Source organism: Elgaria multicarinata, chromosome 15 (assembly GCF_023053635.1).
Source record: "Elgaria multicarinata webbii isolate HBS135686 ecotype San Diego chromosome 15, rElgMul1.1.pri, whole genome shotgun sequence".
NCBI classification, from domain to species: domain Eukaryota; kingdom Metazoa; phylum Chordata; class Lepidosauria; order Squamata; family Anguidae; genus Elgaria; species Elgaria multicarinata.
Genome location: NC_086185.1, coordinates 15,279,491 through 15,307,226, shown reverse-complemented (window position 1 = coordinate 15,307,226; position 27,736 = coordinate 15,279,491). Strand labels below are relative to the sequence as shown.

Sequence of the window (27,736 nt, the reverse complement as noted above, 5' to 3'; positions counted from 1 at the left end):
TTGGAGGAAAATTGCCTGATAAATTGTTGGATTTTCTATGCATGAGACATACTTATGATTGAAATGCCTTATATCTGCCTATTGCTGTGTATTAATTCCTTGGTGACAGAGCGATGAGCCCAGGTCTCCTGAAATGATAAGGGGCTATAGGTATTTTTTAAAACCTCACCTTGATCTCAGATATGCCATCCTTGAAGATGTGGAAAGAGGTACAAGCGGGTTATGGGGATGTTATCCCAGAATAACAGATGGGGTCATCCCTAAAGATGATTTTCCTAAATGGAATTTCCAAAATCCATATTAGTGTAATAACTTTATTAGGTCAACCAACAGATCACACACACACACACACACACCCAAAATGTGCAAGCTTTCAAGTTCTCCAGTTCTCTTCATCAGGCAAGATGATACAATAATCAGGTTAGGGGTGGGGGGAAGGGAGAAAGAGGAGGGAAATTATTTGTTGACATCATGGTATCTGCATGATCACAAGATTGTGGATGGATTGGAGGAGGAAGGAGATGCAGCCGTTGAAATAAAGCTCTATCACTGGGTGGACAACTTGTGGGACTCCAGATGCTTTGGCCTACACCTCTTATCAGTCCTAGCCAGCATAGTCAATAGTGAGGCATCATGGGAGTTGTAGGCCAAAACATCTGGAGGGCCACAAGTTGCCCACCCCTGCTCTAACAAGTGATGAGAAGGTTTCAGGGTTCCCTGAGAGTTGCTGGAGCAGCCCCTACATCTGCTGGGAGGAAGATAAATGCATGAGGTTGTATAAATAAGAATTAAATAGGTATGTAATGAAATAATAAAGGTGAGCACATCTGGAAGACTCAGGGCTGGATTGAACACAGCCAGTGAACACAGCCAGTGAAGCTGCTGGTAAATTCTCCACCTCAGAAGAGATTACATTCCCCCCAAAAAAGGACTGCATTCTCCGCACCCTACAAAAAAAAAGAGCTGTATGACCAGCTCTCCACCCAGCAGAGATGGAAGACAGCCCACAAACAAGAGTAATTTCTCTACAACCCTACAAAGATTGTGAGTCTTAATCAGTCCTTATGTTTGCCCTTTCACTACTGGATGGAGAAAGTATGGCTGTGCATTTAGAGTGAGCTTATGCGGGAGAAACGTGCCTGGATCGTTCCATGGCACTGCCTCCAAAGTTTGTCTTATTCATTACATGACCAAAAAAAACCCCAAAAAACAAGTAATATAAGAAGAGCGCTGACTGTATGTGCAGATGCCAAATATTGCGGGGGGTGGGGGGTGGAAATCAAGTTATTAATCTAGACTTGCCTTCCCATCCAGGCTGGCACCCTATGTGTTGGACTACAACTCCCATAATTCCCAGCCAGCATGGCTGTGGTGCAGCTCATCTGAAGGGTGCCAGGATCTGCTATAGACATGGATTTCAAATGTTTGTGGGAATCTCTGACATTCCATCACAGCGTAAGGGGGGTTCTGAGTCATGGGAGGGCAGCGCATAGCCACAAGAGAGAATTGTGGGAGCATTGGCAGATGTGTGCGCAGTTCAGTCAGGGCAACAGCAAGTCTTCTACTATGCCCCCAGAATCCTTTGCGATGTGCAAAAGGGTACTTCGGCGTGAAGTTACCACGGAAAGGGTTCTGCCCAAGTGGAAAGTTTGAAAACCCGCCCCTGTCCAGTACTGCACAAAATTCTCCAGAGATGCCAATAGAGACTGCTGTCCAATGTGCTGAAGGGACTGAATCCAAATACACAAATGTGTGATTTGTTGTCACGCTGGCCACAAAAGCAACCAAGCAAGTCACTTGCACAGTTGCGGAATTCACTTAAAATGAACCAGAAGTATTTGGGACTGTTCGCTTTTAAAATATTACTTAAAACACATGCAACGGGTAGGGGAGCATGTGGCCCTCCTGACATTGAAGGATTGCAACTCCCATCAACCCTAGCCAGCATAGCTAATGGGGAGTTGCAGTCCAACCACGTTGGATAGGTCACACACGTTCCCCTTCCCTACATGAGAGTGTTCGGAGCATTTCGTACACATTGGCCGGGTTCGGACGACACACTAATCAACGGTTGTTTTCCATTTTGTTCCTATTACCCCACACACACTGGTTAGCACGTCGTCCGAACCCAGCCATTGCCTTGTAACTGTTACAACAACCCTGTAGGGTAGGTCAGTGTTGCTACGTTCGAGTAGTGATGAGGGAACACAGAGGCTGAGACACCTAATGAATTCATGGCAGAGGGTCTCTTGGAGCCCAATCCTATATATGTTTACTCAGAAGTAAATCCTACTGCGTTCAATCGGGCTTACTTTAGCCACTGGGCCATGCCAGAAAGCCTTGTTCTGTTTCCTGAGGGTGGAGTTAACGTTTGCAAACGTGTTTGAGGGAGCAATATTTTGTAAAACTAGAGTGACCACATGAAAAGGAGGACCGGGCTCCTGTATCTTTAACAGATGCATAGAAAAGGGAATTTCAGCAGGTGTCATTTGTATATATGGAGAACCTGGTGAAATTCCCCCTTCATCACAACAGTTAAAGGTGCAGGAGCTATACTAGTGTGATCATTTTAAAAGAGGGCAGGGCTCCTGCAGCTTTAACTGTTATGATGAAGAGGGAATTTCACCAGGTTCCCCATATATACAAATGACACCTACAGAAATTCCCTTTTCAATACAACTGTTAAAGATACAGGAGCCTGGTCCTCCTTTTCATAGGGTCACCCTAGTAAAACGCCCAGAGAGCTTTGGCTATGGGGCGGTATATAAGTGTAATAAATAAATAAAATATTTTGGCAGTGAGGGGGAGGTGTTTTTTTCTTGCCTGAACCCGCATAGAGGATGGATAGAATAGACGTTTGAAACTGTGACTAGAGGGCTAACGAAAGCAGGTATCTGGCTCCAGGTAGGTAATTATTCTTCTCAATTACATAATAGTGTTAATAACTGTATTTATTCTTGAATAAGAGCAAATGTAATGACAGAGAAATAAGGGTGCTTGTACGTGTCTGACAGGGAGAGACTAAGCCCCCACCCAGCTCGCCTTCTCCTCTTTTCCCTCAGAGCCACTAACGGCCACAGCCAACAGCCCGCCCATTTTCGTCCATTCACTCTGAGCATGCGCAGCTACTCCGTTCGACTCCCGCCTCTAACCTAAGCCGCGGCTCTTCAAAACAGCCCCCGCCCACTCTCGCCCGGGCTCATCAGCAGACTGGGACGATGATCTCATCCTCCTGCGGTGCGTCTAAAACAAGGAGGGGCAAAAAGAGGAGAACTCCGCGCAGGCTCATACCGAATCAGCGACGCTCCAGGCGACTGTGGGAAGCCGAGCAACCAATAGGAATCAAGCCCTCCCAGCGCAAAGGCTCTGTGGTTGCCGATGTGCGCCTGCGCGGGAAATTTGAACTGAAGAGCGGTTAAGCAGGGAGGCTCGTCGCGGGGGTTGTTATGACAGCGGGAGAAAAAGGTAGGCCTCGGCGCCTTTCGTGGAGTGGAGAAGGGGTCGTGGCTGCCGTGGCGGGGTCGGGAAGGTACCGAGGGCCGGTGGGAGGCTTTTAAGTTTGTTAAAGGGGAGGGAGTAGCCGTAGACGGAGGGCGGGGCTCGGGTGGGTAGCTGTGTTCTGAGGGGGAAAGGCTCGCGAGACGCGGGGTATTATTATTATTTATTTATATAGCACCATCAATGTAGGGGGTGTCGTGGACAAGGTTGTGCTTAGGAGCAGTGAACAGCACTGGGCCTGTTCAGACAACACGCGAAACCCCAGTCAGCCGCTGACTCTTTTGCAGCAGATGGTTAGTGACCGTGTTTAAGCCATGGTTATGTAGCCACCATGGTTAGGAAGGGTTCACACCACACACAAAGCCATAATGCTTAGCTCAAAATGCTTAATTAACCACCGTAGCTTAGCGTGTCGTCTGAACAGGGTCGATGTCATGTATATTTGGTTGCCTCTGTGGTCAATGGGATTTACTCCCACATACAAATGTGCGTTGGTTTGCAGCTTAACACATTCATTAAACTTATTAAAATGTATTTTAAATTGTTACATTTAAATGTATTCAACAGATGTCTTGCATTTATTAGGGTGACCCTATGAAGAGGAGGGCAGGGCTCCTGTATCTTTAACAGTTGCATAGAAAAGGGAATTTCAGCAGGTGTCATTTGTATATATGGGGAACCTGGTGAAATTCCCTCCTCGTCACAATAGTTAAAGCTGCAGGAGCTATACTAGAGTGGTTAGATTTAAAAGAGCCTGCAGCTTTAACTGTTGTGATGAAGAGGGGATTTCACCGGGTTCCCCATATATACAAATGACACCTGCTGAAATTCCCTTTTCAAGACAACTGTTAAAGATACAGGAGCCCTGTCCTCCTTTTCATATGGTCACCCTATATTGCCTGGCTGTGCATTTTGGCAATATGGGCCAGCATGGCTTATTTCATTTTATGTGTAACTCGGCACTGGCCCTTTAAGGACAGCCCTGCCTGGTCTAGGTCCTTTTCTCTCACCAGCCTTGCATTAGGAGAAATCATGTTGCAGGCTTGGGATAAGAGCGCTGCCTACAAACCTATTATGTCAACCAACATCTCTGCGAAGCCTTCCAAAGGGGCAGCCTTGTGAGTCAATTGCATGGTGGTGTTGTGGTGAGTCCTGAAGTGCAGCTGTTCATCATGACAGTCCCTATAGCCACAACCCCAGGGAGAGTCCCAAAAAGGCAGGCAGCTGTGTTGATCCATATCAACAAACTAGTTCCAGCAGTTTTCATCTCCATCAGGAGCAGGTCTTTGACAAAGCTAATAGGTCTTCACTGCCCATTCAAGATCAGGCCACCCCAAAATACTTTCCATTACAACAAGGAAGAATATTTGTTGCTGAGAGAACTCTTTCCCCATCAGCTGCTGTGACGATTGCAGCTAAGCTCAAAGGGAAAAGGAATTCTGAGGGGCGTGACAGATGACATCAGTGTCTCTGCTAATAAAATATGCTGGGTCTACATCCTTCAGAGCCCTGCTTCTGTTACAGCATTGTAATTATGGCAAACCCAGTCTTATTTTGATTGATTGCATTTCTATACCTCCCAATAGCCAATGCTATTGGACCTGCTGAATTCAGATGTATCAAGTAGTTTGATTCCAGCTGTTTGAGCTTGAGTCAAATGGTTTCCTATCCAAGTGTACGCTCTTCCTGATAGTTTTGTGCTACCTCCAGTATCAGAGGCGATAAGTTGTGGGAGGGGTTCTGTTGCACTTGTGGGTTCCTGGTTAACAGCTGGTGAACAGAATACTGGACTAGATGGACTCTTGGTCTGATTCAGCATGGTTCTTATGTTCTAAGGATAGGATGGAATGAATGTGTGAAAACGTTAATCTTCTTAAGCCTGATTACATTTGGCTCATGCTCTGTTTGTCCCAAACAATACTAGGGCCGGATCTACACTACTGCTTTAAAGCGCTTTATAACAGTTTTATAGCGCTTTAAAGCAGTTAAAGCGCTTTATAACTGTTATAAAGCGCTTTAAAGCAGTAGTGTAGATCCTGCCTTAGGAAGGGGAATCTTAACAGCAATGACATGGTAACTGAGCAAATTAGAAAATACAAGCAGCCCAAGAAAAAAATCCTTGACAAATCCAAACATATCACTTAATTGCCGTTGCAATATCAGAGTTCGTAAAACTTCATACTATTTACTGTATACAAATAAATAGCTGCCTCTGTTTGCTGCTGAGTTTATTTAATTTCGTTATTGTGCTTAATGTTCATTAGTAGCCCTGGGGATCTTACTCTCTAAGAGAGAAAGAGGTGGGATATGTTTTTTTAATGAATAAAATAATTGTGGTTTTGGTAACTTATTACTATAGCAGGTACATACTAATATAACCTTCACTTACTATCCTCCTTTGGATATACTGTATACTTCCACAAAGTCTTGTTGTATCCGTCTAAAGGAGACTTTTATACTTTCCTTGGGGATGCTGTCCACTATTGCAAATTCATTGGGGTCGCTGAAGTGCTAAAAATGGCTTTCCTTCTCCTACAGGTAGTTTTTGGGCACCAAACTTGCATATTGCTGGAGAATAAGTTAATACTGGCAAATGAAAATAACTGGACGTGTCTTCAATTTCTTTCCTTGGAATCAAAAAGGATGAAGAAAGCCATACATGCAAAGAAGCAAACTTTGCCAGTTAGCTGTAGCAAACAAACTGGTCTATCTGCAAGTATCACAAAGAGTGTTGGCAGCAAAAGTGCACAGAAACACAGAGATCAGCAAATATCTGCTGGTGAAAAAACAGACCACAGCCAAGATCCTCTTGAAGAAGCTGTGTGCTATTTGGAGAAAAGTAAGAACAAAAGCAGGGCTAAATGTTTATGCGCCAGTCCAGCTAACAGATGCATATGCAGTCTGAATGACTTCTCAAAAGGCCTTTCAGATAAAAGATTTATTACAACCCTTTGGGACCTTCCTTTTCTACAATTCCTATTAGTCAGAAAGTACCTGTGTTGACAACTGTTTTCCAGGTTAGCTGTACGGTGCTGTACCAAATGTTTTGTTTAAAGTTAAGGCAGTGTCAGTTTATCAAACTTGTCTTGTCTAGGAAACATCCCCTCACAAGTATTATGGTGAACCCATACATCTCATTGGTCAGTTTCTTGTGACCTTTAGTTGTTTTGTGCTTCTCACTTTCCTAAGCGGGGTATAAGTATGATAAATAAATAAATAAAAAAAATAATCAGAAGGATATTCAAGAACAGCTTAGCAGGGTATGCTTCCTGTAAGAAGAAAATATTGGAGATGTATAAAATTATATTTTATATTTACTTTTCAACCACCCTGTTTAAAAGAATGCTTTGTTAAAAGCCATTGGCAAAATTAGTGGGGAGATAAATGATTGAAGATACTCTGCCCTGGTATGGTTTTCTTGATCTTAGCATACCACCAGAAGTATTGTATGTTTATAATAACGACACTATCTTTCTGAGCAAGTGGAATTCCTTCTTTTTACAAATGCCATGACACCACAGTTCCTTGTCAATAGAGAAGTTTGTTTTGTGGGGGAAAAGCTTTTGCTGGTTTAAGTCTAGCAAGTCATCGTGCAAGTGTTCTGAGAGAGACACCACTCACAAGGAGGATGTTTAGTGTGTAATTCAATCTCTGCACATCTTGGCTTTTTCTAGTTAAGGATCGCATTTCTCTAAAGAATGAAGTTCTGCAGAAACACTTGGCAACTGTGGAAAAGATCGCCCAGGAGAGAGGCTTGACACCTGAAGAAATTGACATCGTGTTGAACGTAGCACTCAGTGGCAAGTTTGGTAAAAACAAATTTATGTTTCTCTCCCCACTCTCTGCCACTCAGAAGTGCCTAAGAGCAACTGCATTGAGCCCCCAATAGATTGTGATGGATTATCAATAGAGGGAATAATTCTGAAATTAAAGCAGTGTGTTTCAATATCTTTCAGCTGAAGCAATAAACACTCGACTACTGAAGAACTTGATTCCCACTTCAGTGATAACAGAGGATTCTATCGTTTCAGCTGTGTCTTGGCTCTGTGTTAGTAAATGTTCTCAAAATACTCAGGTAACTTGGCAAGCATAGTGGTGGTGATGCCTTGGCTCTTACCAATGATATTTTTTGCCAGTGTGGCTTATCCTGGTGACTACTAAGCTATATGTTTTATATCCTTCTCTGTTTTGAATATGCTTCATAACAGGTTTGTTGCAGTAGATTACTGAAAGATATCTGTTTTCTCCCATAAGGTAATCTTCTTAAAATGGCTAATTACAATGTTTGACTTCATTGACCGGAAGGAAAAAGTTAATGCCCTCTATGGCTTTTTCTTCAGCTTCTTACAAGATGATAAACTGGTAAGATAATTAGATTTTGTTCTCTCTGATAGTGTGTAAAACCTCATTATCCATGATAGCTTTGAATAGCTCCACTCTTCAGTTGCCCTGAAAGAAGTGCAACTACTGCTTCTAATATGGAGTTGTATTACAGTTGATCAGTGCATTTTCACAAATTGTCTGGTACAAAGCTCAAATGATTAAATGCCATCTTGACAGTAAGATTTCCTAGAAATACTTGCTGAATTAAATGTTATCTGCTTGTTAAGATTGTGTTGGGGTAGTAAGTATAAAAAATGCCAAATTAACTGTTTCTGTTCAATACCTTTCTTTCTGCAGCTCCCCTTTGCCTGCCACATCCTTTATTTACTGACCAGAAGAGAGAACGGTGAGTTCTTAAATGGATTGAGGCCACATGTTATGTGCTTGCAAAACTGAGCCTTTAAAAAAAACCTTTCTCAGAAGCTTTCTGTCAAAGGAGCTAATCTTGTGTGTGTTTTCATTGTCTGGGGCTCATTTTGTTGACTTGAATTACTTATAAAAATTAGTTAAAGACTTAATATAAAAAATGGAGCATTCAGCTGTTTAATATTCCAGTTAACTGAGTTTGTGCAGAGCAAAAGAATATGGCCTTTCTCCTGTGTTTTGTCTTAATCTAATCTGTTTCGCTAGGAATAAAGATCCCTTTACTGTTTTACCTATAGCCATCTAGAGGCTTATGTAAAAGTCTTCGTATAAATTTGTAATCTAAAATAAAGTATAGTTATAAAGCATCATTTGTTTTCTTTTCCACAGTAAAACCTTTCCGTGTGAGGAGGCTCCTAGATCTACAAACCAAGATGGTAAGCTGCTTGAAACGAAAGTCAAGGCGGAAAAACTTATAAAGCTTTTTGGTATCTATGGAAAAATGCTTCCCTCAGGCCCTCTTTTGTAGTAATAATACATTTATTACTTATACCTCTCCCTCTAGATCGAGGTGGGGAACAACATTAAATACAATAAGACAATATAAATCAAATGCATAATTAAAAGAGCACATAAAACGGATACAATATTAAAACAACATATTTATTACTTACCCACCTCTCCCTCTAGATCAAGGTAGGGGAACAACATTAGATACAATAATACAATATAAATCAAATGCATAATTAAAAGAGCATATAAAACCAATACATTGTTAAAATAACAATCAGAACATCTTAAAATTCTTATGTGTAACTTTTCTCTAACATGCTAGCTGTTGACTGACTTGCTGATGCCTATGTACATTGTATGTCAGTGAAAGAAAGTGTGAATTTTAATCACTTCAAACACTGTTTCGCAACAGCTCTTGCCAGTCTTTGGGATGGTCCTCATTCTCCTGCCAAAGTATTTATGGGTCATGAACAGAAAGATTTGCCATTTCTAATGGACCGAGCTTCGTAGTTTCTTGGCCTGCTATGTTCAGAACTAACTAACTCCCTTCTTGTTTCTATCCAGGGAGCAGAACCTTCCCTGCAGGCTCTGTTATCAATATACAAGAGCTTTGCTCCTGAAATGGTGCGCATAAAAACGCTCACAAATGAGAAGGTGAGGAATAGAATGGCTGGCAATGAGGACATATGTTTGTTCTGTGAGAGAGCTTGAGTTGGAATTCTGTGTGTCCAAATTCTCAAGCCCCTTATTGGTTTGGGACTGATGAGTACATAGCTGCATTCTTATAGACAAAGAAGTCCAATTGCTGGACTTCTGTCATCACTACTTGAGGGAAAGGCGCTTTTCACATCTACAAGTGCATTCATGTATTACTAATGCAAATCCTGTGCTGCCCATAGGGGCTAGTAGTCAACCCATGATTCAACCGCAACCCACATTCAAACTGTACTCTGACTCATTGTGTTGTGTGAATCCAACCAAAGTGTAAACTTATTTACTGGGAGATGTCCTTTAATAGCTTCTGATTTAAAGAGATGAAAGGGCTTTTCCATGAATCACATGATTTCAGTGCAAATTGTCTTTGGAGATATAACTGCTGTCATTGCATGAGTAATAGTAATCTAAACCCATATCCTTTTATTTGTGGTTTAAAGGGAATTTTCATTCTCTTCTTCCCCCCCCCCCCACCTTTCTAAGATCCGGTTTAGGAATTCAGAGAACTTGTGGAAAACAGCAATCGGCAACATAAAACGACGAATCTGTGGAACATTACCTACATCCCAGCCCAATTTAATAGGCACTGGCTGTGTCCAGTCCCGGAAGAGGGTGAGCTATTAAAGATTTCTTGAATGCACTAATTGGATTATGTCTATATATGCTATCGTTTTGCACGTATGTTATTCATTATTGACAGTTAGTTAGCTTCTCAGGCCATCAAGTATCTTTGCAGTCTCTTCTTAGTGTTGCACATAAAAATATTTGCCTTCAGACTCAGTTGTGTCTGCACTTGCAAGAACAAATTTGCCTTTTTTTTTTTTTACACTCTTCCCCATTGTTTAATTTTAATCTGTCCACAGTCCTGAAAGTCTCTTTCAGCGTTGTTTTGTCATCTGTTTTTATTTTGCTAAATGCTCAGGCATGTGCCATTTTTGAACTTTTCAACATTCTGGGCATCCCACATATTCCCAGCCTATTTAGTAATGTGCATGGCAGAGTAAACAAGACAAGCGAAAGAGTTTTGTGTATAATTATAAATTGATACCTGCTCCCAAACTTGGAGAGAAGATATTGGTTATGGGGGAAGTCTATATTGGTGGCTTTCAAACTCTGTTCTAAGAAGCCTAGAGTTTCCTTAGAAGCTTCTCTGGGTTCTTTAGGGGAGTGTTCAAAGATGGGTTGAGAGCATGATTTTAGTTTGAATGTAAATTACTCACATTGATGTGACTCTAGAATACAGCCTGCAATCCTTGTCATTGCACGGAGGTTCCTTGGCAGGAAAAATCAATCTGGAAAGGTGTGTGTGTTTGGGGTTTGTTGTTGTTGCTTGAACCACTTTGTTATATTTCTCTTCTTTTGGAAAGCTCAGAGCAGCTTACATGAAGTTTCCAGTAGTCTCTCATAGAGGCATCAGTTGAATCTATCTGGGTGATAGCTCTCATACAATTCATTAGCTAACTTATATTGTAAATTGATTGCAATAGGTAAAGCTCACAAAGCATGTCATTTTCTTCTGTTTTGTAAGATGCAAAGAAATAGTAATTGTGACGGCAATTCAACACTGAAGACTTAAACTTAGAAAAAGACTGGAGGATAGTATGGTGACTGAATTTGGGTTGAGAGTTGACACCACATCTGGAAACATGGCTGTGATTTGTATATAATTTTGGCCACCTTGTTTTCTGTACAGAAATGGAATGCAAAGCTGGCACTGCCCGCATGCCAGAGCAACTCAACGGATAGCCAGAAGTCCATCTACAATGATCTGCTTAGTCATGCTGAATTCTTCCCAGTAGAGCAGCTACACACATTTCCCCAGCTTCTGCAAAACATCCATTATTTAGAGGTAAGCGGCAGACATGAAAGTGACCAAGAAGTGTGTGTGTATTAGGGACTGTGTGTTTAATCCTCGGCTTGTAAAAAGGACTTGACTAATCTGATAGAAGTCAAATGGGCGCAAATTGAATCATAGCTTTAAAACATCTGGAAGGACGTGATAATGATTCCAACTTAATGTAAAAATGTGAACTTGTATTAAGGATTATTGTACCCTTCTGTTAAACAATCGTCATGATGACCACCTCCTCCAGAATTTATGCAGTGTTCCCTGAAACACAATCTGGAAGATGATTTTTGTTTTCTAAACAAAAAAGAATGTTTTAAAACTTATGCCATTACAACAAAGTAACCATTCCGATGGTAACATTTTGATAGACTCACTACTATTATGCATGTGCTGCAAATCAAGTGGATTACGAAACTGTGCGTTGAGTGTGGTTTGTGGGGTCTGAATTGGACATAAATTGGAGCTAACCTGCCCAGTTGAGGAATCTCTGGTATAATCTTTTTCCTAGCAACAATGTCTTATTTAAACTAGTGGTGTTTGTTGTTTTTTTTAAAAAAATAACACTACTTAAATTAGGCATTCCGTTGAAAACAAAACACATGACTGGTTGCAAGTTGTTGTTGATTCTCATGTTACAGTGGCCTCACATCCTAGGGCAGGTTGCAAGCCCTGACCGTATGTATGCATTAGGACTGTGCTCCACTTCGCTTCAGTTCGGAGAAGCGAAAGCGGAGCGGCCTGATTCGCCTCCGACAAAGGCGAAGACGAATCGGTTCAGGGGGGGCTGCGGATCGAGGTGATGCGGTTCGCCTCGATCCGGAGCTCCAGATGCAGGTAGGTGGTGGGTAGGGGGACTCACCTGGCGCCAGCTCCGCAGTCCGTGCAGCGACAGCGATGGAGCCAGGTAAGGGGGGAGGGGGGCTTACCTGCCTCCATCATGGGCTTCAACTGAGGCCCTGGGTTGAAGCCGGAAGAGGCTGCGGCCTTCTCTTCTGCCTTCAACCGGGGCCTCAATTGAAGCCCGCGACAGACACAGGTAAGGGGGAGGGGGGGTTGGCTTACCTAGTGGCGGCGCCAGATCTCACTCCGCGGAGCGGGGGATGGGCGGATTGGCCCAAAGCGGTTCAGGCCCAATCCGGAAGTTCCGGATCGGGACACGAAGCGGTTTGGGTCCGTGCACAGCCCTAGTATGCATGTGTTTTCCTGGGTGTCTTGACTGCTTTGTTTGAATGCAAAGAAACAAGGTGGTGTTGGCTCTGTGGCAACTTTGTGTGCTGCCTTCTTAACGGTTTCTTCTCATGGCTGCCTTTACAGCCTCCTTCCCAGATAGCCTCAGTGTTAGGAAGACCTCTGTTGCTCCACTTCATCAACTGTGTCAAAGATGACTCCATCTACCAGAGGATGTATTATTGGATGGGCCAAACATTCAGAGAAGGTAGGCAAAACTGATTGATTTGAGATCTTAAGAGTCAGGAACTGATGCCTTCATTGCCATGGTAGGTTTGTGCTGTGAACTAGTTCTTCCAGTGGTAAACATGTGTCTGGGCTGCATCACTTCAGGTGAGGCCTCACCTGACTGTTCCTCCGTATGAAAACAAAACAAAAAGTCGGGAAGAAAGACTCTAGCTTAATCTTCTGCATGATGTACTAGTTTTCTATGTGCAAGCAATTTTTGTTATGTAGAGGCATTCCATCATTTGTCCTCCCTCACCTGCAATCTGAAATGGTTCAGCCCATTTACAGGTTACCATCTCAGTGGGTCTAAATTGTGCCAAGGCACAGTGGCGGGTGTAGATTGTACACAAAAATAGGGGAAGTGGGAAAGAAGGATATTATATTCAAGCATTGTTATACCCTTTTTTCTTATTACGATCCAGAATGCCCTTGGTATAAAGTTGAGAACCAGCAATATGAATTGGAGTTCAAGAACTTCTTGGAGAAAGTCTTGGAAGCAGAGTGTTTCTTGCAGGTTAGTTTGCATGTGACTCCCATTTCAGCATTCCCTGGAGGACATTTGAGTCCTTATTTCTGTCAGTCTCTCAGTTAAGATATCTGAGATTAGGGGTAGAAGTGATCTGTATGCCACACAGAAAAGAAATTGGGTTCCACACATTTCCTGCTCTCATTTTTAATAGAAGTTTCCCCACAGTTCTGATTACAGGCTTGGACACGGAAGAGTTGTTTGGGGGTGTCAGAGTAGAGGCATGGGCTGGGCTTCAAGTGGTTGAAGACTCCATGTTCCCATTTCCCTCCATTGTCCACACATCTCCCCATTCTTGGCTAAACTATCAACGTTCTTTTAAGTCCTATAGCTAACAAAATTACACAGCTTAGGGCTTCCTTGTCTAGAACAATGGTAGCCAAATTGCAGCTCAGGAGTTGTTCAAGTGCCACTCCCAGGCATGAAAGAAACAACAATAAAAAGTTATTATTTATCTGGAATTTTCAAATGTCCAAATATTTCACATAGTGTCTTCCTTATCCTTACAACAACCCTGTAAGGTAGTTGAGTATTACTACTGAAGCTAAGAGAATGCAGCTTGCCTGAGGCCACCTAGTGAGTTCATGGCAGGGATGGGATTCAGACTGCGTTCCTCCTGTTCATAGGTCAGTCTCTTAGCCATCTCATCACCAATTATCCGAAGAAGGCCCAACAATTCAAAGTAGAGCTGTCCCTGGATAAGTCAACTATTGGGTAGAAGAATGCAGCGGCTCTCAGGAAGCAGATTCTTTACAGGACAACATACCATTTTTTGTTGTCGTGTGGCACAACACTTGGATTTTCTGACTCTGACTTCAAAATGTCTGGTTGCTTTCTCTGGGTTTACCTTTGCCCTTGGAATCAGAATTGGGGGAGTTTCTTGTAGGCCATCTAGTCCAACCCTGTGCCCAACGCAGGAAATCCAGAGCTAGTGCATCCCCAACAGATGGAAAATGGGAAGCTATCTTGTACCAAGTCAGACCATGGGTCCATCTAGCCCAGTATCGTTGACACTGTCTGGCAATGGCTCTCCAGGGTTTCAGGCAGGATTCTGTCCTAGCCCTACCTGGAGAGACCAGGTATTGAACCTGGGACCTTCTGCATGCAAAGCAGGTGGTCTACCCCTGAACCACAACCCCTCCTCATCCATTCTTTGCTTGAAGGTCTCCAGAAGAGAAAGACCATCGCTCTTCTAGATAATTGGCCCTATTGTTGTTGTTTTTTAATTCTTTTTATTAACTTTTACAACAGTTAACAAAATTTAAAAAACATAATACATAAACATAAAATAGCATTTGTCTCATATATTCAAACTAGTCTATTATACATATTCATGCTAAACATAAAAGTGCACCCCCCACCTCGGGATCTCATTCCTGCTTCCAGAAACTCATAGTTTCTTCTGTTGGTGGTTTCCCGCTTCCCTTAGAAAACACAAATACTAAGAACTTTTTCCAAATTCCCTCAAAATCGTTCTTTTTTACTATACCTCTTTTCATTTCAATATTATATGTCAATTTATCATTAATAGCAATATCCCACACTTCTTTATACCATTCTTCCATACAATAATCTCCTTGTGTCTTCCAGCTCCTAGCTACGATTAACCTTGCAGCCATCAGCAAATTCGTTATCAGTTCCTTAGTTTCTTTAGTACATTTGAGATCTTGCAGTGAGAGTAATGCAATCCTTGGTGTATCCTCTATTTTCATTCCAACAATCTGCTCAATCTCAGTAAACACCATCTTCCACAACTTTTGCACATATTTACAATCCCACCACAATTGGCCCCATTGTTAAACTGCCCTTACATTAATATGTTTCTCCTAGTGTTCAACTGAAATTACCCTCCTGCAACTTCAGCACATCATATCTAGTTCTGCCCTCTGGGCAGCAGAGAGCAAGTATTTGCCCTCTTCCATGTGATAGCCCTTCAAATACCTGAAGGGCTGTTTCGTCCTCTCACAAAAGTATTACCTCCTTATAGCTGCGTGCTGGAGGAAAAACAGATTGTAACTGAGGCAGGCAGTGAGTGACGCATCTAGTCTGTGCAGACTGGAAGCAGGGTTCCTAGGGAAGGCAAACTGGCTGTGAGATGGAAAGCAGAACAGAGTGACTATATAAGGAACATGAGTAAAGCGAGCCACATGGGTAGTTGGAGATCACTTTGGCAAGCTAAAAAAGTAAAATCTTTTGGCAAGGAACTTGGATTTTTGGCATTTACTTAGAACTTTTAGCATGGCAGCCCTAATTGTTTGAAGAGGGGCAAATGGATCATTTCTGTTTTCCTCTGCTATGGGGAAGCATCACCAGGTAGGGTGTATGAAAGAGGCTGGCTTGCAAGAAATCTGTTGCCATCTCAATTGTGCCTTTCAGGAGGGCTTCTCATCCTGCGAAGAATTCTTGTACAGGAGCCTGCCATTCTGGGATGGCTGCTCCTGCCGGCCTCAGGTCCTGCAGCTGATGCGTTGGATCCCTCTAAGCACTTTCTCAGGTATGTAATGTCACCCAACCAATCTTATCCTGTTTTGTGCTCTAGACAGATAGTCTTCCTTCAAAGTCACTATTCCTTTCTTCCTTTGCTTTCAGAAATGAAGTCTTACCTCTACAGGCCGTTGACACAGCTTTTTTTCACCTCATCCCTTTATTTTAAGGTAATGGAGGGAAAGGGGCCAGTGACTATTTGCTTTCGCGTGTAAGAAAGTACCAAATTTTATCCCTGGCACATTAAGGGGGGGAGGGGTCTATTTCTCCACAGTTGTTTTCCTGAGACCCTGAAGAGTTGGGTTCAACACCCACTGACAACTGGGGACAAAAAGCCTTGAATGTCATTGGGATTGTTATCCTTGCTAAAAGAAGGCGGCAAACCACTTTGGCACACTTACAGATGGGTTTCTTGTTGTGTATAAATTGGTCTTGGGGAGCAAAATCGGGCTTACAGGTAATGTGAAAATGGGGCGGCAGCATCCTTTGAAATCCATCTGTAACTCTTGAAAAGTGTATGTGTGTTCTAAGAGACAAAGGAATTGCAAACAAATCCAGCACCTTAAAATAGGAGTTGTTGCTCTTTTTTGTCTCTTAGCTGGAAATATGCATGACTTTAATTTCTATTTTATTTTTTATGTCCTGTGATTACGTGGTTAGCTCCAGATCTATTAAGCTACCCTAGGAGAGTTCTTAAACCTATTTTTGTTGCTGTTCTGGACTGTAGAAACCTTCCCTGGCTGCTTGCTGCAGCCTTGATAGTGTGTAAAATATGGGCCTTCCTCCTCCACACACTCCCAGTTGGGCATGCTCCAACTCTGAAATGCAATTGATCCGTGTTTGGTTTTTCTCTTCTACAGTGTAGCGTTCTTGAAAGCCTGAGAGAGCTGTTACTGAACTGGCTAAATTGGCAAGTCATGCAAGCCAACATGGCAACAGAGTTGAATACAGATGTCTTGTAAGTACAATCTTTAAAAAGGTGGCGCACCTCTTGTACAATGAGGCGTCCATCGGGCAGGCGAGCAGACCTGCTCCTCGCATGGGGGGGGGGGCAGTCACTCCCTGCCTAACAGATGCCTAGTGGGATAGTGATGCTGATGTCTGTATCTTGCCCTGCTGCAGGAACACCACCCTCTCTGGCCTGGTCAGCTCTGTGGCAGAGCTCATCCACTTTGTAGGCTGGCTCTCAACCATCGCCCTGCACTTAGAGAAGAACTCTGCTTTCTTGATGCACTTCATCCTGGATTTCTATGAGATGGTACGTAAGCTGTTCACACTGGAAGTTGGTTCCCTCAGGATGACGGGAGTTTTAGGGCACCAGATTGGGGAAGGCTGCCCTGAACACTCTGTGTTTGACATCCCTCGGCAGCTCCAATGTAAGGGTGGGCAACTTGTGGCCCATTCAGATGTTTTGTCCTGCAACTCCCATCAGCTTTAGCCAACATAGCCAATGATAAGGGGAGGTGTCGGCCAGAACATTGGCTTGGCCACAGTTTCCCCACCTCTGCTCTAATGCTTCAGGACAGAGAAAGGAACAAAAATTCTGGGAGGAAGAAAAGGGAAGGACCCTCCCCACCCCTTAAGGTATTTTTGAAAATACATTTGAAAAGGTCAGTAAAATCTCCTGTTTGCATAAATCGCATTATTTTTCCCCTTCAGGTGCTGTTCAGGCATGTCTTAAAAGACATTTCCTGTCCCACCTTTCTGTAAAATGGCTTCCAGGGTAGCCAACAATAAAACTTAGATCCGTTAAAAGCACAGCAATAACAGCTAAACAGCAGTCAGAGATGTCAGTAACAAAACCATTAGAAGTAAACCAGAAATAAAACCATAAAAAAACCAGGATTAAACTATATACTAAAATTCAAGTGAATAAAATAGTCTTCCCCTGGTGCTTAAGAAGTAATAACATTGGCACTAGGTAAGTGTCCTAGGAAGAGCATTCCACAATTGGGATACCATCACGAAGAAGGGCTTGTCTCCAGTCAGCACTCAGAGAAAGGCCTCTGAAGATCTTTGGGAACCCTATGCGGGCAGCTGATCCTTCAGCTATCCTGTTCCCAAGCTGCATAAGGCCTTATAAGTCATGTATAAAACGGTGGCTGAGAGTTAACGTGTGGGTGGACAGGTACAAAACAATCCCTCTATTTTCCTGTGTAGAAAGTGTACTGAGGGCAGAGAGCTGAGCGCACAAATTCATCTGGCTACCCTTCCTACTTGTAGGTGTGTGATATGTATCAGAAGTATAACCTCCCCTTGGTTGTGATGCCTCCAGCTGGAGTCTTCTATCCAGCATTGCTCAGCATGGATGCTGTCACAGTTGACCGTCTCTGCCACATTATGTACAGGTATTGACAAGGTCTCGTTTTTGCTATGCTGGGAACGCTTCCCATCTTTTTCTCTTTCAAGCTCTTCCTCGAAGTTTGATCTTGATGTCCATAACCTCGCCTGTTCTGGACTCTACCTATTTCCCTAATCTGCAACATATTTTTATAAAGCCCTCTCATTTCTCTCAACATTTCTCTCTCCCACCTACCCCCTCCCGCTAGTTAATCTTTTGAACTGCAATCATGCCACTAAATAAGCTTATATAGTACCCAGCCTACTGTTTAGATCTTAGTAAATGTTAAGAGGGAGGACTAACTGGAGGCCTGGGCTGCTGCTGTGGGACACCGTGTGTTCATCCCTGACCCTGCTGGTTTAGTTGTTGTGTGCAAAGTAATAAGGCTGGAAGACAGAATATCAACTTGCTATTTTTAACCTGTTGAGCTGACAGTCTAGTGAGATTCGCGACGGCAGTATCTCACTTACGCAGTGTTGTAGATTCCTCTTGCTTCTCCTTGGAAGGAGAGAGCTGTAGGTGGCCCTGATGCTTGATTTGTGAGGACGTCGTCCTCGTGGATGGAGGAAACCCAAGGCTCAAATTTGGCAGCCCGAGACACTGTAAAAATGAGTTACCCCTTGGAATAATTCTCCTACAGTTTTATTGTTTTGGTGACTTGCTTTCATGTGGTTTCACATGGCTTTATGGGCGGATAACCGTCATACACGTAACTGTGCGACACACTGGTGAAGCTGTTCTCAATTTGAAGTTCAGAGGTTATTAAATGTCTTTATCCAGGGTCTCAAACTGGAGGTGTGTGTCGGGGTGGTGATTCTGCGCTCGTTAGTAGCCACCAAAGGCCTGAGCTTTTGAGGCCAGTTGGGCATCTGGATTTTTAAAAGTGTCAGTTCTCTACAAGGCCCACTAGATAGAGTGTTGTAGTTCTTAACGACGACAGTTCAAACGGGCATGCCTGATATGAGAAAGAGCGAGTTGCTAACAGCTGGTGTAGGACTCTCTGCAGCTTCTTCCCCAAGGAAGCTGCAGCAGAATTAATGTGGAAAGGTGCACTCTGGGAGATACTCTGAAACTAGTGCATACTGTACAGAACAGCTGCCGGTACCCATTACTTCTAGTGACCTCCCATTTCTATAGTGACTGAATGCTGCACTGGTGCTTGAGGTCATGATCTCCCTTTTCCCTTCGAGGCCTAAAGCTCCTGCATCGCCTGTTGTACTAAAGAAAGTACATCCTGCATCGCCTGTTGTACTAAAGAAAGCAGTAGTCTAAAGCTCCTGCATCGCCTGTTGTACTAAAGAAAGCAGTAGTCTAAAGCTCCTGCATCGCCTGTTGTACTAAAGAAAGCAATAGTCTAAAGCTCCTGCATCGCCTGTTGTACTAAAGAAAGCAGTAGTCTAAAGCTCCTGCATCGCCTGTTGTACTAAAGAAAGCAGTAGTCTAAAGCTCCTGCATCACCTGTTGTACTAAAGAAAGCAGTAGTCTAAAGCTCCTGCATCGCCTGTTGTACTAAAGAAAGCAGTAGTCTAAAGCTCCTGCATCGCCTGTTGTACTAAAGAAAGCAATAGTCTAAAGCTCCTGCATCGCCTGTTGTACTAAAGAAAGCAGTAGTCTCCTTCTACACAGTCTCACTTGGGAATTGAATGGAGCATCCATTCATCTGCCGTCCCCCTTCTCTCTGAGTAACAGCTGCTTCTGAGCTATGGAAAGGGCCTCTTGAACTTCTCTTTGAATCTCCTTAGATTCAGAGTGAAATTCAGCATGCTTGTTATTGGATGATAGAGTTGTCATGCACACCTCCTGTATTTTCCTCAAAGGGTCTTATTTGGAGATGGCTCCTCTTTCAAGAAATCATAGAAGGAAAGCACAAGCAATTTCCGTAATTTGGTAAAAAAATGGTGTCAAAAGAAATGAGGGTGTGTGTGTTATGCTCTTTTGGTGCACCAGCTTTTTGCCCCTAAGGGCCACGTCTAGTGTCAAATGCTGGACCAGGAGTGGCACATCCATGCACATCCCAATATATAATAATAATAATAATAATAATAATAATAATAATAATATATTTATCTCTTACCCACCTCTCCCTTTGGATCGAGGCAGAGAACAACATTAGTACAACACTACAGTATAAATCAGATACATAAAATTAATTAAAAGAGCATATAAAACCAATACAACATCAGAAGAACAATCAACACATCTTAAAAATTATTGGTTTAACATTCATCTGAATAGGCCATAATATACAGAAATTATTTCCCCTGCACCCATACTTATCTTCTACACACACACACACACACAATGTGCTCACTTCCCCCAGCCATTAGGGACTGTTTTTTCTCTGCCATTTGTAGTGGAGGGAAAACCAGGGATTTCTTGATTCGTAGCTTCAGTCTCCTAACCGCTACACTACACTAACTTGTACTGTGTATTGGAATTCAAATTTTATAATCCTCCTTTTTGTTTTTACTTCAGGTATCGAACCAACCTGGTAGCTGCTAAGCAGAATCAACAGTCTAAAAAGGTACCACAAATAATATGCCAAGTAATGTCCTATGTCTGGAGTGAAACAAAGTTCTCCACTGGGTCTTATCCCTGATATTCAATATAATCCCAGAGGCACTCTTCAACAATTGATTTTTGTCTGGATTTCAAATCTCTTCCTCCTATATGACATGCTCTTAAAATCCTGAGGGGTAGGATTTTTTCCTAAAAAAAAAAAAAGAATCCAACCTGCGCATACCCACACACACAGTGATCTATGTCTAGAGTTCCTTAACTGAGTCTCACTTCATTATCATGAACCACTTTCTTTTTGAACTCAACACTCTCTGTACTGCACGTCGACCTAATTTTTTTCTGAAACACCACAGCAGTCTATGGAGGTTAAATATATGATATTTACGCATACTGAAAGTGAGCTGTGCTATGGGTCTGTCTTGCACCTTCTCGTTATCATTTATGCACGTCTGTCTTTAGCTGTGATATAACCAGGTCTGGGAAAGTTTGAGTTGTAGCCAGACCCAAAGCTACTCCTGTTGACCTTCAACATTGTGGGAGTGCCCAAAAGATGGCAATGTGGGTTGGCTGCCAACTTCCAGAACCCCCTCTTCTAGCAGTCTTCTGCTGTTCAGATTGGGAGTATGCAGCCCCCAAAGACTATGTGCATATTTGAGCGAAGAGAGAGAGAGAGAGAGACCCCTTCACAGAGTTTAGCAAATCTGATGGCTCTGTGTGAGGGTCTAATGAGGGTCTGGGGGTGGGGGGCGCCTGCACATCAGTTACCACCCCTAGGTCATGATTGTTCCTTGAGCTTGTTTCAGAGCTTTCTGCATCTAGTTTAACTGAAAATATGACATGCAGCTGATTTCCCCCATGTCAAAGATTTAAAACATAATTCCCTCTTTTTTTCCCCCCCATCCACAAGCACCTGGCCAACCACAAAATGTGGATAGCAAGGCTGCGTTTGTCTTAGTGGGTCACAAGCTGTGCAGTCCTAATTTTAGTCTACTTTTTAATCGGTGTTCTGCAGATAATGATTGTGCAGGGGGTTTGTTGGAATGATGCTCCTTCTTGGCAAGAGATAAAGGGAGCCATCCCTGGCCTGAAATGTCTTATAGATTGTCTTCCTGTGTCTTGTCAGACGATGCTGCAGTTCAAGTTCAGCAGCAAGACTTGCCAAGAATACAACCAGTACATAACAGCCATGGTTGGGTGCCTGTGGGCCTCAAACGTGTTCCAGAAAGATTTCCACCCTCAGGGGATTCACTTGGATCCAGAAGTGCTGGAGAAGACCAGTGTGCAGGAATATAGGAAGAGCTTCAACATAGTTTACCATCCTGCCCTGACAGGCTATGCCATGCTCTTCTTGCAGCAGGTAAGAACAAGTGTTTGTATTGTTTGAGTAGCATCATCCCTATTTCTTTTAGTACTGTGCTACTTAAGACTACTGGATCTTCTGTGAGTCTGTTGATCATTAGTTACCATGATGTCTTTAATCTTTCCTGTTGTATTTCAGTCTTTGGTACCACATAGCCCAGCTGCAACTGTGGCATAAAAGCTCAAGCTGGGTGTGGGTTTCCTCCAGGGCTGTGGAGTCGGCACATAAAACCTCCGGCTCCTTTATTCATGGCACCTCCAACTCCTTTAATTATATTTCGATATAGGAAATAAATTTCCTAGATATTTTCTACATCGACTGCAAGCACGCAACTTTTTAGAACCCTAACCTGTTAAAGCCCGGATCTAAAGGCTATAGCTAAGACATTCTGGGTTTTTTTATTTAATTTATTAAAGAAGCCCAAAAATGAAAACAATGGGGTTATATTTTTATTTATTTATTTGATTGCATTTATATCGCCCCATAGCCGAAGTTCTCTGGGCGGTTTATCAAAAGACTATAGAGTATGAAGTAATAGCATATAAAAGAAAGAAACTATAAAAGAAAATCAGGAACAACTTTCTCTACTAGTTCAAAAATCTAAAGTATATACTTTGATATCAAAGTCAAAACTACAAAAAAGTAGAAGAAACAATTGAACACCTAAAACAACTTAACAAATGACCATTTTAAAAGAAATGAAGTCAGTTAGGTACATAAGTAACATAAACCTTTTTCGAGGTTAAAGTATCGTTTGAATATAAAATTCAAGTGAATATACATTTAATGAAATAAACATTATATTGTAGAAGATTGAAGACTAACATATTGAAGACTAACTCCAACTCCACAGCCCTGGTTTCCTCAGACTGTGTGGTGCAGGAGGCAGTAGCATTGGACTTGGACCTGGGTTCAAGTCTCCATCTAGCTATGAAAGCTCACTGAGTGGCCTTGGGAAGCAGCTAGCAGAGGCTCAAAGTGCTTCCTTATTTGTCCTGGTCCCATTTTTGGGGTCCTAAACCAAAGGAAAGGTTTTCCTGCTTGCCAGTTCTTCTGCTTACAACTACAAGTGGTATGTGTGATGCATAATTTAACATTTCAGCTTCGTTTCTTTTTTCAAAGGCATGTTTCTAGCCCCTATGATTGGAAAAACACGCTTGAGCAACACCTGGTGAAATGCAGAAGCCAGAGGAGTTGCCAAACAAGATAAGGATGGTGCATTGGTGCTATCCTTAGGTCCCTGTGCCTTCCTCCAGGCTTGGAGAAGCAGTCTAAATAATGTTTACCTAAATTCACATTTCATACGTACAGTTTATGCAGAACATCAAGTCCATCTTAATGGAAGTTGGTTTACCTTGGCACAGTATTCATGTTTTCTTAAGCACAGAGTGTACGCAGCCCTGATTATACTAATTTGGGCCTGTGCTGATATGGAGGGTGATCTTTTCCTTAAAAGCTCTCAGAATGTGAGACTAGTCTCCCATGGCTGATAAAGCAGCAGCTCGTGGCAATCTCTTTATCTCCAGTGACCGGGCTCCATATCTCCAGGAGGCAAACTGCCAGCAAATCAACACAGTGCAAGAAGTACTATACAAAAATACAATGACTTGTTTCATTGATAGACTTTTCTAGGGAACGAAGACAAGCTGTAACTTACCTGGTGCCCCTTCTGTGGCAATCATCACCAGGCTTCTTTTTTTGATCTCCTTGAACAAAAAATCTATTTTGCTTTCGCTACATTTGGTTGCTTTTTTTTAAAAAAAAAATTAGGTTTGCTATGCGGTTCGAGAACTTTTGCTTTATTTTATTCCTTTTGCAATCCCTTTGCGAAGTCTCTCAGCCTTTGAAATGATGATTAGTGTATTTCTGGTCTCTGTGTAGCATTTAGGTATTAGCCCGATCAGGATTACAGGTCCGGATCCTGTATCTTTTAAGAGCTGCATAGTAGGGAAAAGCTACACCAAGTCCAAAGAGCCAAGCTTTTGCTGCTGCATGCTAGACTGGAATTTGCTATTCAGTTCACCAGGTGGTGCTGTCATACAGCAGATTAACAGATGGCTGAACGCTCTCAGAGCCGTTTCCTCTTCAGGTGACATTGGCATGAGTTAGGTCTTTTTTTTTTTTCCAGTGGCCTTCCAGACGTTGAGCTGAAAGTCAGTTGAACTATTCTCCAGAAGCACCCCAAGCTAATTTGATCTGTGCAGGATCGCCACAAAATGTCAACTTGTACATTTTTCCATAAATGTATGACTTAGTCTGAGATTTGATTTCGTGGCACAACTTTGAGACTTTTATCAGCCTGTTTTTGCCCATGCTATGCGCAAGAGGGTTAGTGCTTCAGTTGTGTCACACTGCCTCCATCTAAACTACTCTGAGGCTGTTTCTAGAGTGAATGTGCCTGTAGAATTGAATGGCCAATTTGTCGTGGTTGAAGCCCTTTCTTGAAAAGGGGTTAACTCATAGATCTTTAATTTCTAACATCTCTCTTATTCCCTTCAGACACAAGCAGAAGACAAAGCCCCAAACTTCAGATTAATTCAGGTAAAATGGCCTGGATAAAATGGTGGTGAGGGAGCTGTTTTGACATTTGGAGCTGAGTTTTTTGAAAGCAAATAAAGTCTAGAAAGGGGAGGAGGTCTAGAAGATGACAAGGTTGATGCTCTGTGTTGCTGAGATACCTGCACCTTCTTTGTGCACCCAAGCTGTATCTGTGTCCACAACATGCTCTCACGTGCAGCGAAATGTGAAGTGGAGAACAGGTAGTGCTACATCTCGGGGTGTGACAAGTACTCAGCCTGAACATTTTCCATTCCTGGCCTGCGAATGGAGCCTTGTAACAGATGCAGTGGTTTCCTTGGCTTCTGGAAAATATAAATTGTGTCTCTGTTGCCTGGTTCCCAGTATTGTTCGGACTATAAAATTTCAGAAGGGACTATCAGGGAATAGTAGAGTTGGAAAGGGGCCTATAAGGCCATCGAGTCCAACCACCCGCTCAATGCAGGAATCCATCTTAAAGCATTGCTGGCATGCTTGGGGACATCATCATTATTATTATTATATTGCATTTTTATACCGCCCAATAGCCGAAGCTCCCTGGGCGGTTCACAAAAACTAAAACCATTCAAAGTATAAAACAAACAGTATAAAAACATGATATAAAATACACATTAAAAAGTGATTTAAAACATACCGCACATGATTAAAACATCCTTAAAACATTCTAAAATTTCACTGGATAGGCCTGCCAGAATAGATCAGTCTTTATTGCTTTTTTAAACTCTAAAAGACTGTCAAGTTGACGAATCTCCTCCGGCAGGCCATTCCACAATCTGGGGGCAGCAGAAGAAAAGGTCCTCTGGGTAACAGTTGTTAATCTAGTTTTTAATAGCTGAAGTAGATTCTTCCCAGAGGACCTGAGTGTGCGGGGCGGATTGTACAGGAGAAGGCAATGCCGCAGGTAGCCTGGACCCAAACCATGTAGGGCTTTAAAGGCGATAACTAACACTTTGTAATTCGCCCAGAAACTAATCGGCAGCCAGTGAAGAGATTTTAAAACTGGTATAATGTGGTCACCTCTAGGTGTACCAGTGACCAGCCTGGCTGCCATATTTTGGACTAATTGAAGTTTCCAGACTAGGCACAGAGGTAGCCCCATGTAGAGTGCATTGCAGAAGTCAAGCTTTGAAGTTACCAGTGCGTGCACTACCATCTTTAGGTCTTCCAACTCTAGGAAGGGGCGCAGCTGGCGTATCAGCCGAAGCTGATAACAGGCACTCCTGGCCGTCGCATCTATCTGGGCTGTCATTTGGAGCGATGGATCCAGGAGCACCCCCAAGCTGCAAACGCAGTCTTTCAGGGGGAGTGTAGCCCCATCCAGAACCGGTTGACACACCTCCAAACCCAGGTTGCGGCCTTTGACAGCGAGCACCTCCGTCTTGTCTGGATTCAGCTTGACATAGTGCCAACCAGTGATGTGGGGTTTCTCGAAAAAGTTGAAATGGAAATTTTTCTGATAATATCTGAGTATGTTTGGGTTATGTGTATTCTTGTGTTTCAGTTTACAAGCCCACCTTATTTACAAATAAGTAGATAAGTGTTGTAAGAACCATGAGGTGGAGCGGGTGGGAAGAGGTGAAAACTGTATACATTCATTATGCTACTGATTTTATGGGGAACAGCATGTTTCGAAAAGTAAATTTTTCTGCCCACGTCACTGGTGCCAACTTGCAATAAGGATTTCTTATTACAGTTTCTCTTTAACTTTACTACTGTACTTCTCTTCTGACACATAAACATATTACTGGATACTACAGCTACTAACATATTACAGCTACTAACTGGAGACATATTTCAATCTTTCTATGGAATATCCTCTACTATAAAGAGGAATGCCTGTTATAAGCTAACTGAAGCTGTCGTATTTGAACCAGTTGAGCATCGCCTGTAAGAAGGAAGCTGCATGAGGTTTGTGTCACGGCATGCTAGCATCATGGGCTTATACAGCTTAGATTGGCCTGCAAGCTCAGGTATTGGGCTGCTGGTAGAAGAACTGAGAAGATATTGTGTGACGAAGCTTCTGTAGCTTGAAAGATGTAATAGCTCTAATGCTTTTATCTGCAGGGGAGAAGGTGGGAATGGTACCTGGAATATCTCTACTCCCAAGAATTACAAGGACTGAAACTCTTCATTGAAAGTAGCATCAATCGTGTTTCTCAGTCTTCTCAAATGAAAACAAGCAAGCAAATGGGAACAGGCTGATTCTTGCAGATTGTTCAACTTAAAATATTGGATGCTATTGGACTCCCATCTATGAGAAGTGTCCCTCCATCTCTTGGTATTGACACCCTGATGGACAAACCCAAGCCCGGAGTGCAGTGGTGGAGCTGGTTTCCCTATTCAGCAAGTCTGGATGTTATTGCCAAGCTGTTTTTTTTGCCATGTGGAACCTTTCTTCTTTTGGTGAACGGCCTTTTTTTTTTTAACTGAAAAGTCAGAATCTGTGCACTTAAGACAGAAGCGGTGCCTACCTAAAGGCAGTGCTGTCTTTCCTCCCATCTTGGCAAACGAGAGCCAACTGTTTCAGCTCATTGCTGGAAATGTTACGAAGGGCAGAAATGACAAAGGCAAGGAATTCCAATACTTTGGACAGAAACAGTATTGCCTCTCTAGCTCAGCTAGTAGTGGTCTGCAGCCATTAAGACACCTTGGTGATGAATTTCATGCTTCACTGATACTGCAAAGACCCTGCGACTGCTGCAATGGCTGGCTAAATGCAGTTTTTTCCTGTGTATTTTGTAGCTATGTATATAACTGTATAATAGATATTTATGCAATGAAATGTGCTCTGTGATTTACATGCTTTCTGCTATTTTGTTGTATTAGGACTGAGATTAGATGACCTACAGTAAGTTTTTGAGCTGTCCCCTTTGAGGATACAAGCTATACCTGCACACCCTGATAGTTTTTCTTGACTCCTTTATTTTCACATTAGGGTGTCTTGCTTTTAAGCTACCCTAACTTGAATTTCATTTCTTAAATATGTGCGGTAACAGCATTGGAAGAAACCTTTAGCTTCTATGTAAGCCTGCTGCGTTGTGTCCTTACAAAAAACACCAACCTTCTTGCAGTTGACAGTGGTCATGTTCACAGGTGAAGCCTAAATGTCTTACATTGGCAACTGCAGTTGACTATCACTGGCTTTGCATATTTCTACCTCAGTGCTGTTGCATG

General features: G+C 42.6%; 1 protein-coding gene across 1 annotated transcript; it reads left to right on the top strand.

Moving 5' to 3' along the window:
• Positions 1-3,392: 3,392 nt before the first annotated feature.
• Positions 3,393-26,932, top strand: CENPI (centromere protein I). The gene is made up of 21 exons (XM_063142016.1): positions 3,393-3,465; positions 6,037-6,337; positions 7,173-7,307; positions 7,455-7,573; positions 7,753-7,860; positions 8,179-8,227; positions 8,635-8,681; positions 9,322-9,411; positions 9,955-10,083; positions 11,165-11,320; positions 12,635-12,755; positions 13,198-13,289; positions 15,678-15,795; positions 15,891-15,955; positions 16,646-16,743; positions 16,908-17,043; positions 18,009-18,133; positions 20,602-20,650; positions 21,770-22,003; positions 24,506-24,547; positions 26,627-26,932. The coding sequence occupies exons 2-21, from the start codon at positions 6,142-6,144 to the stop codon at positions 26,762-26,764; spliced, it is 2,247 nt and encodes a 748-aa protein (XP_062998086.1). The 5' UTR covers positions 3,393-3,465; positions 6,037-6,141; the 3' UTR covers positions 26,765-26,932.
• Positions 26,933-27,736: the final 804 nt, after the last annotated feature.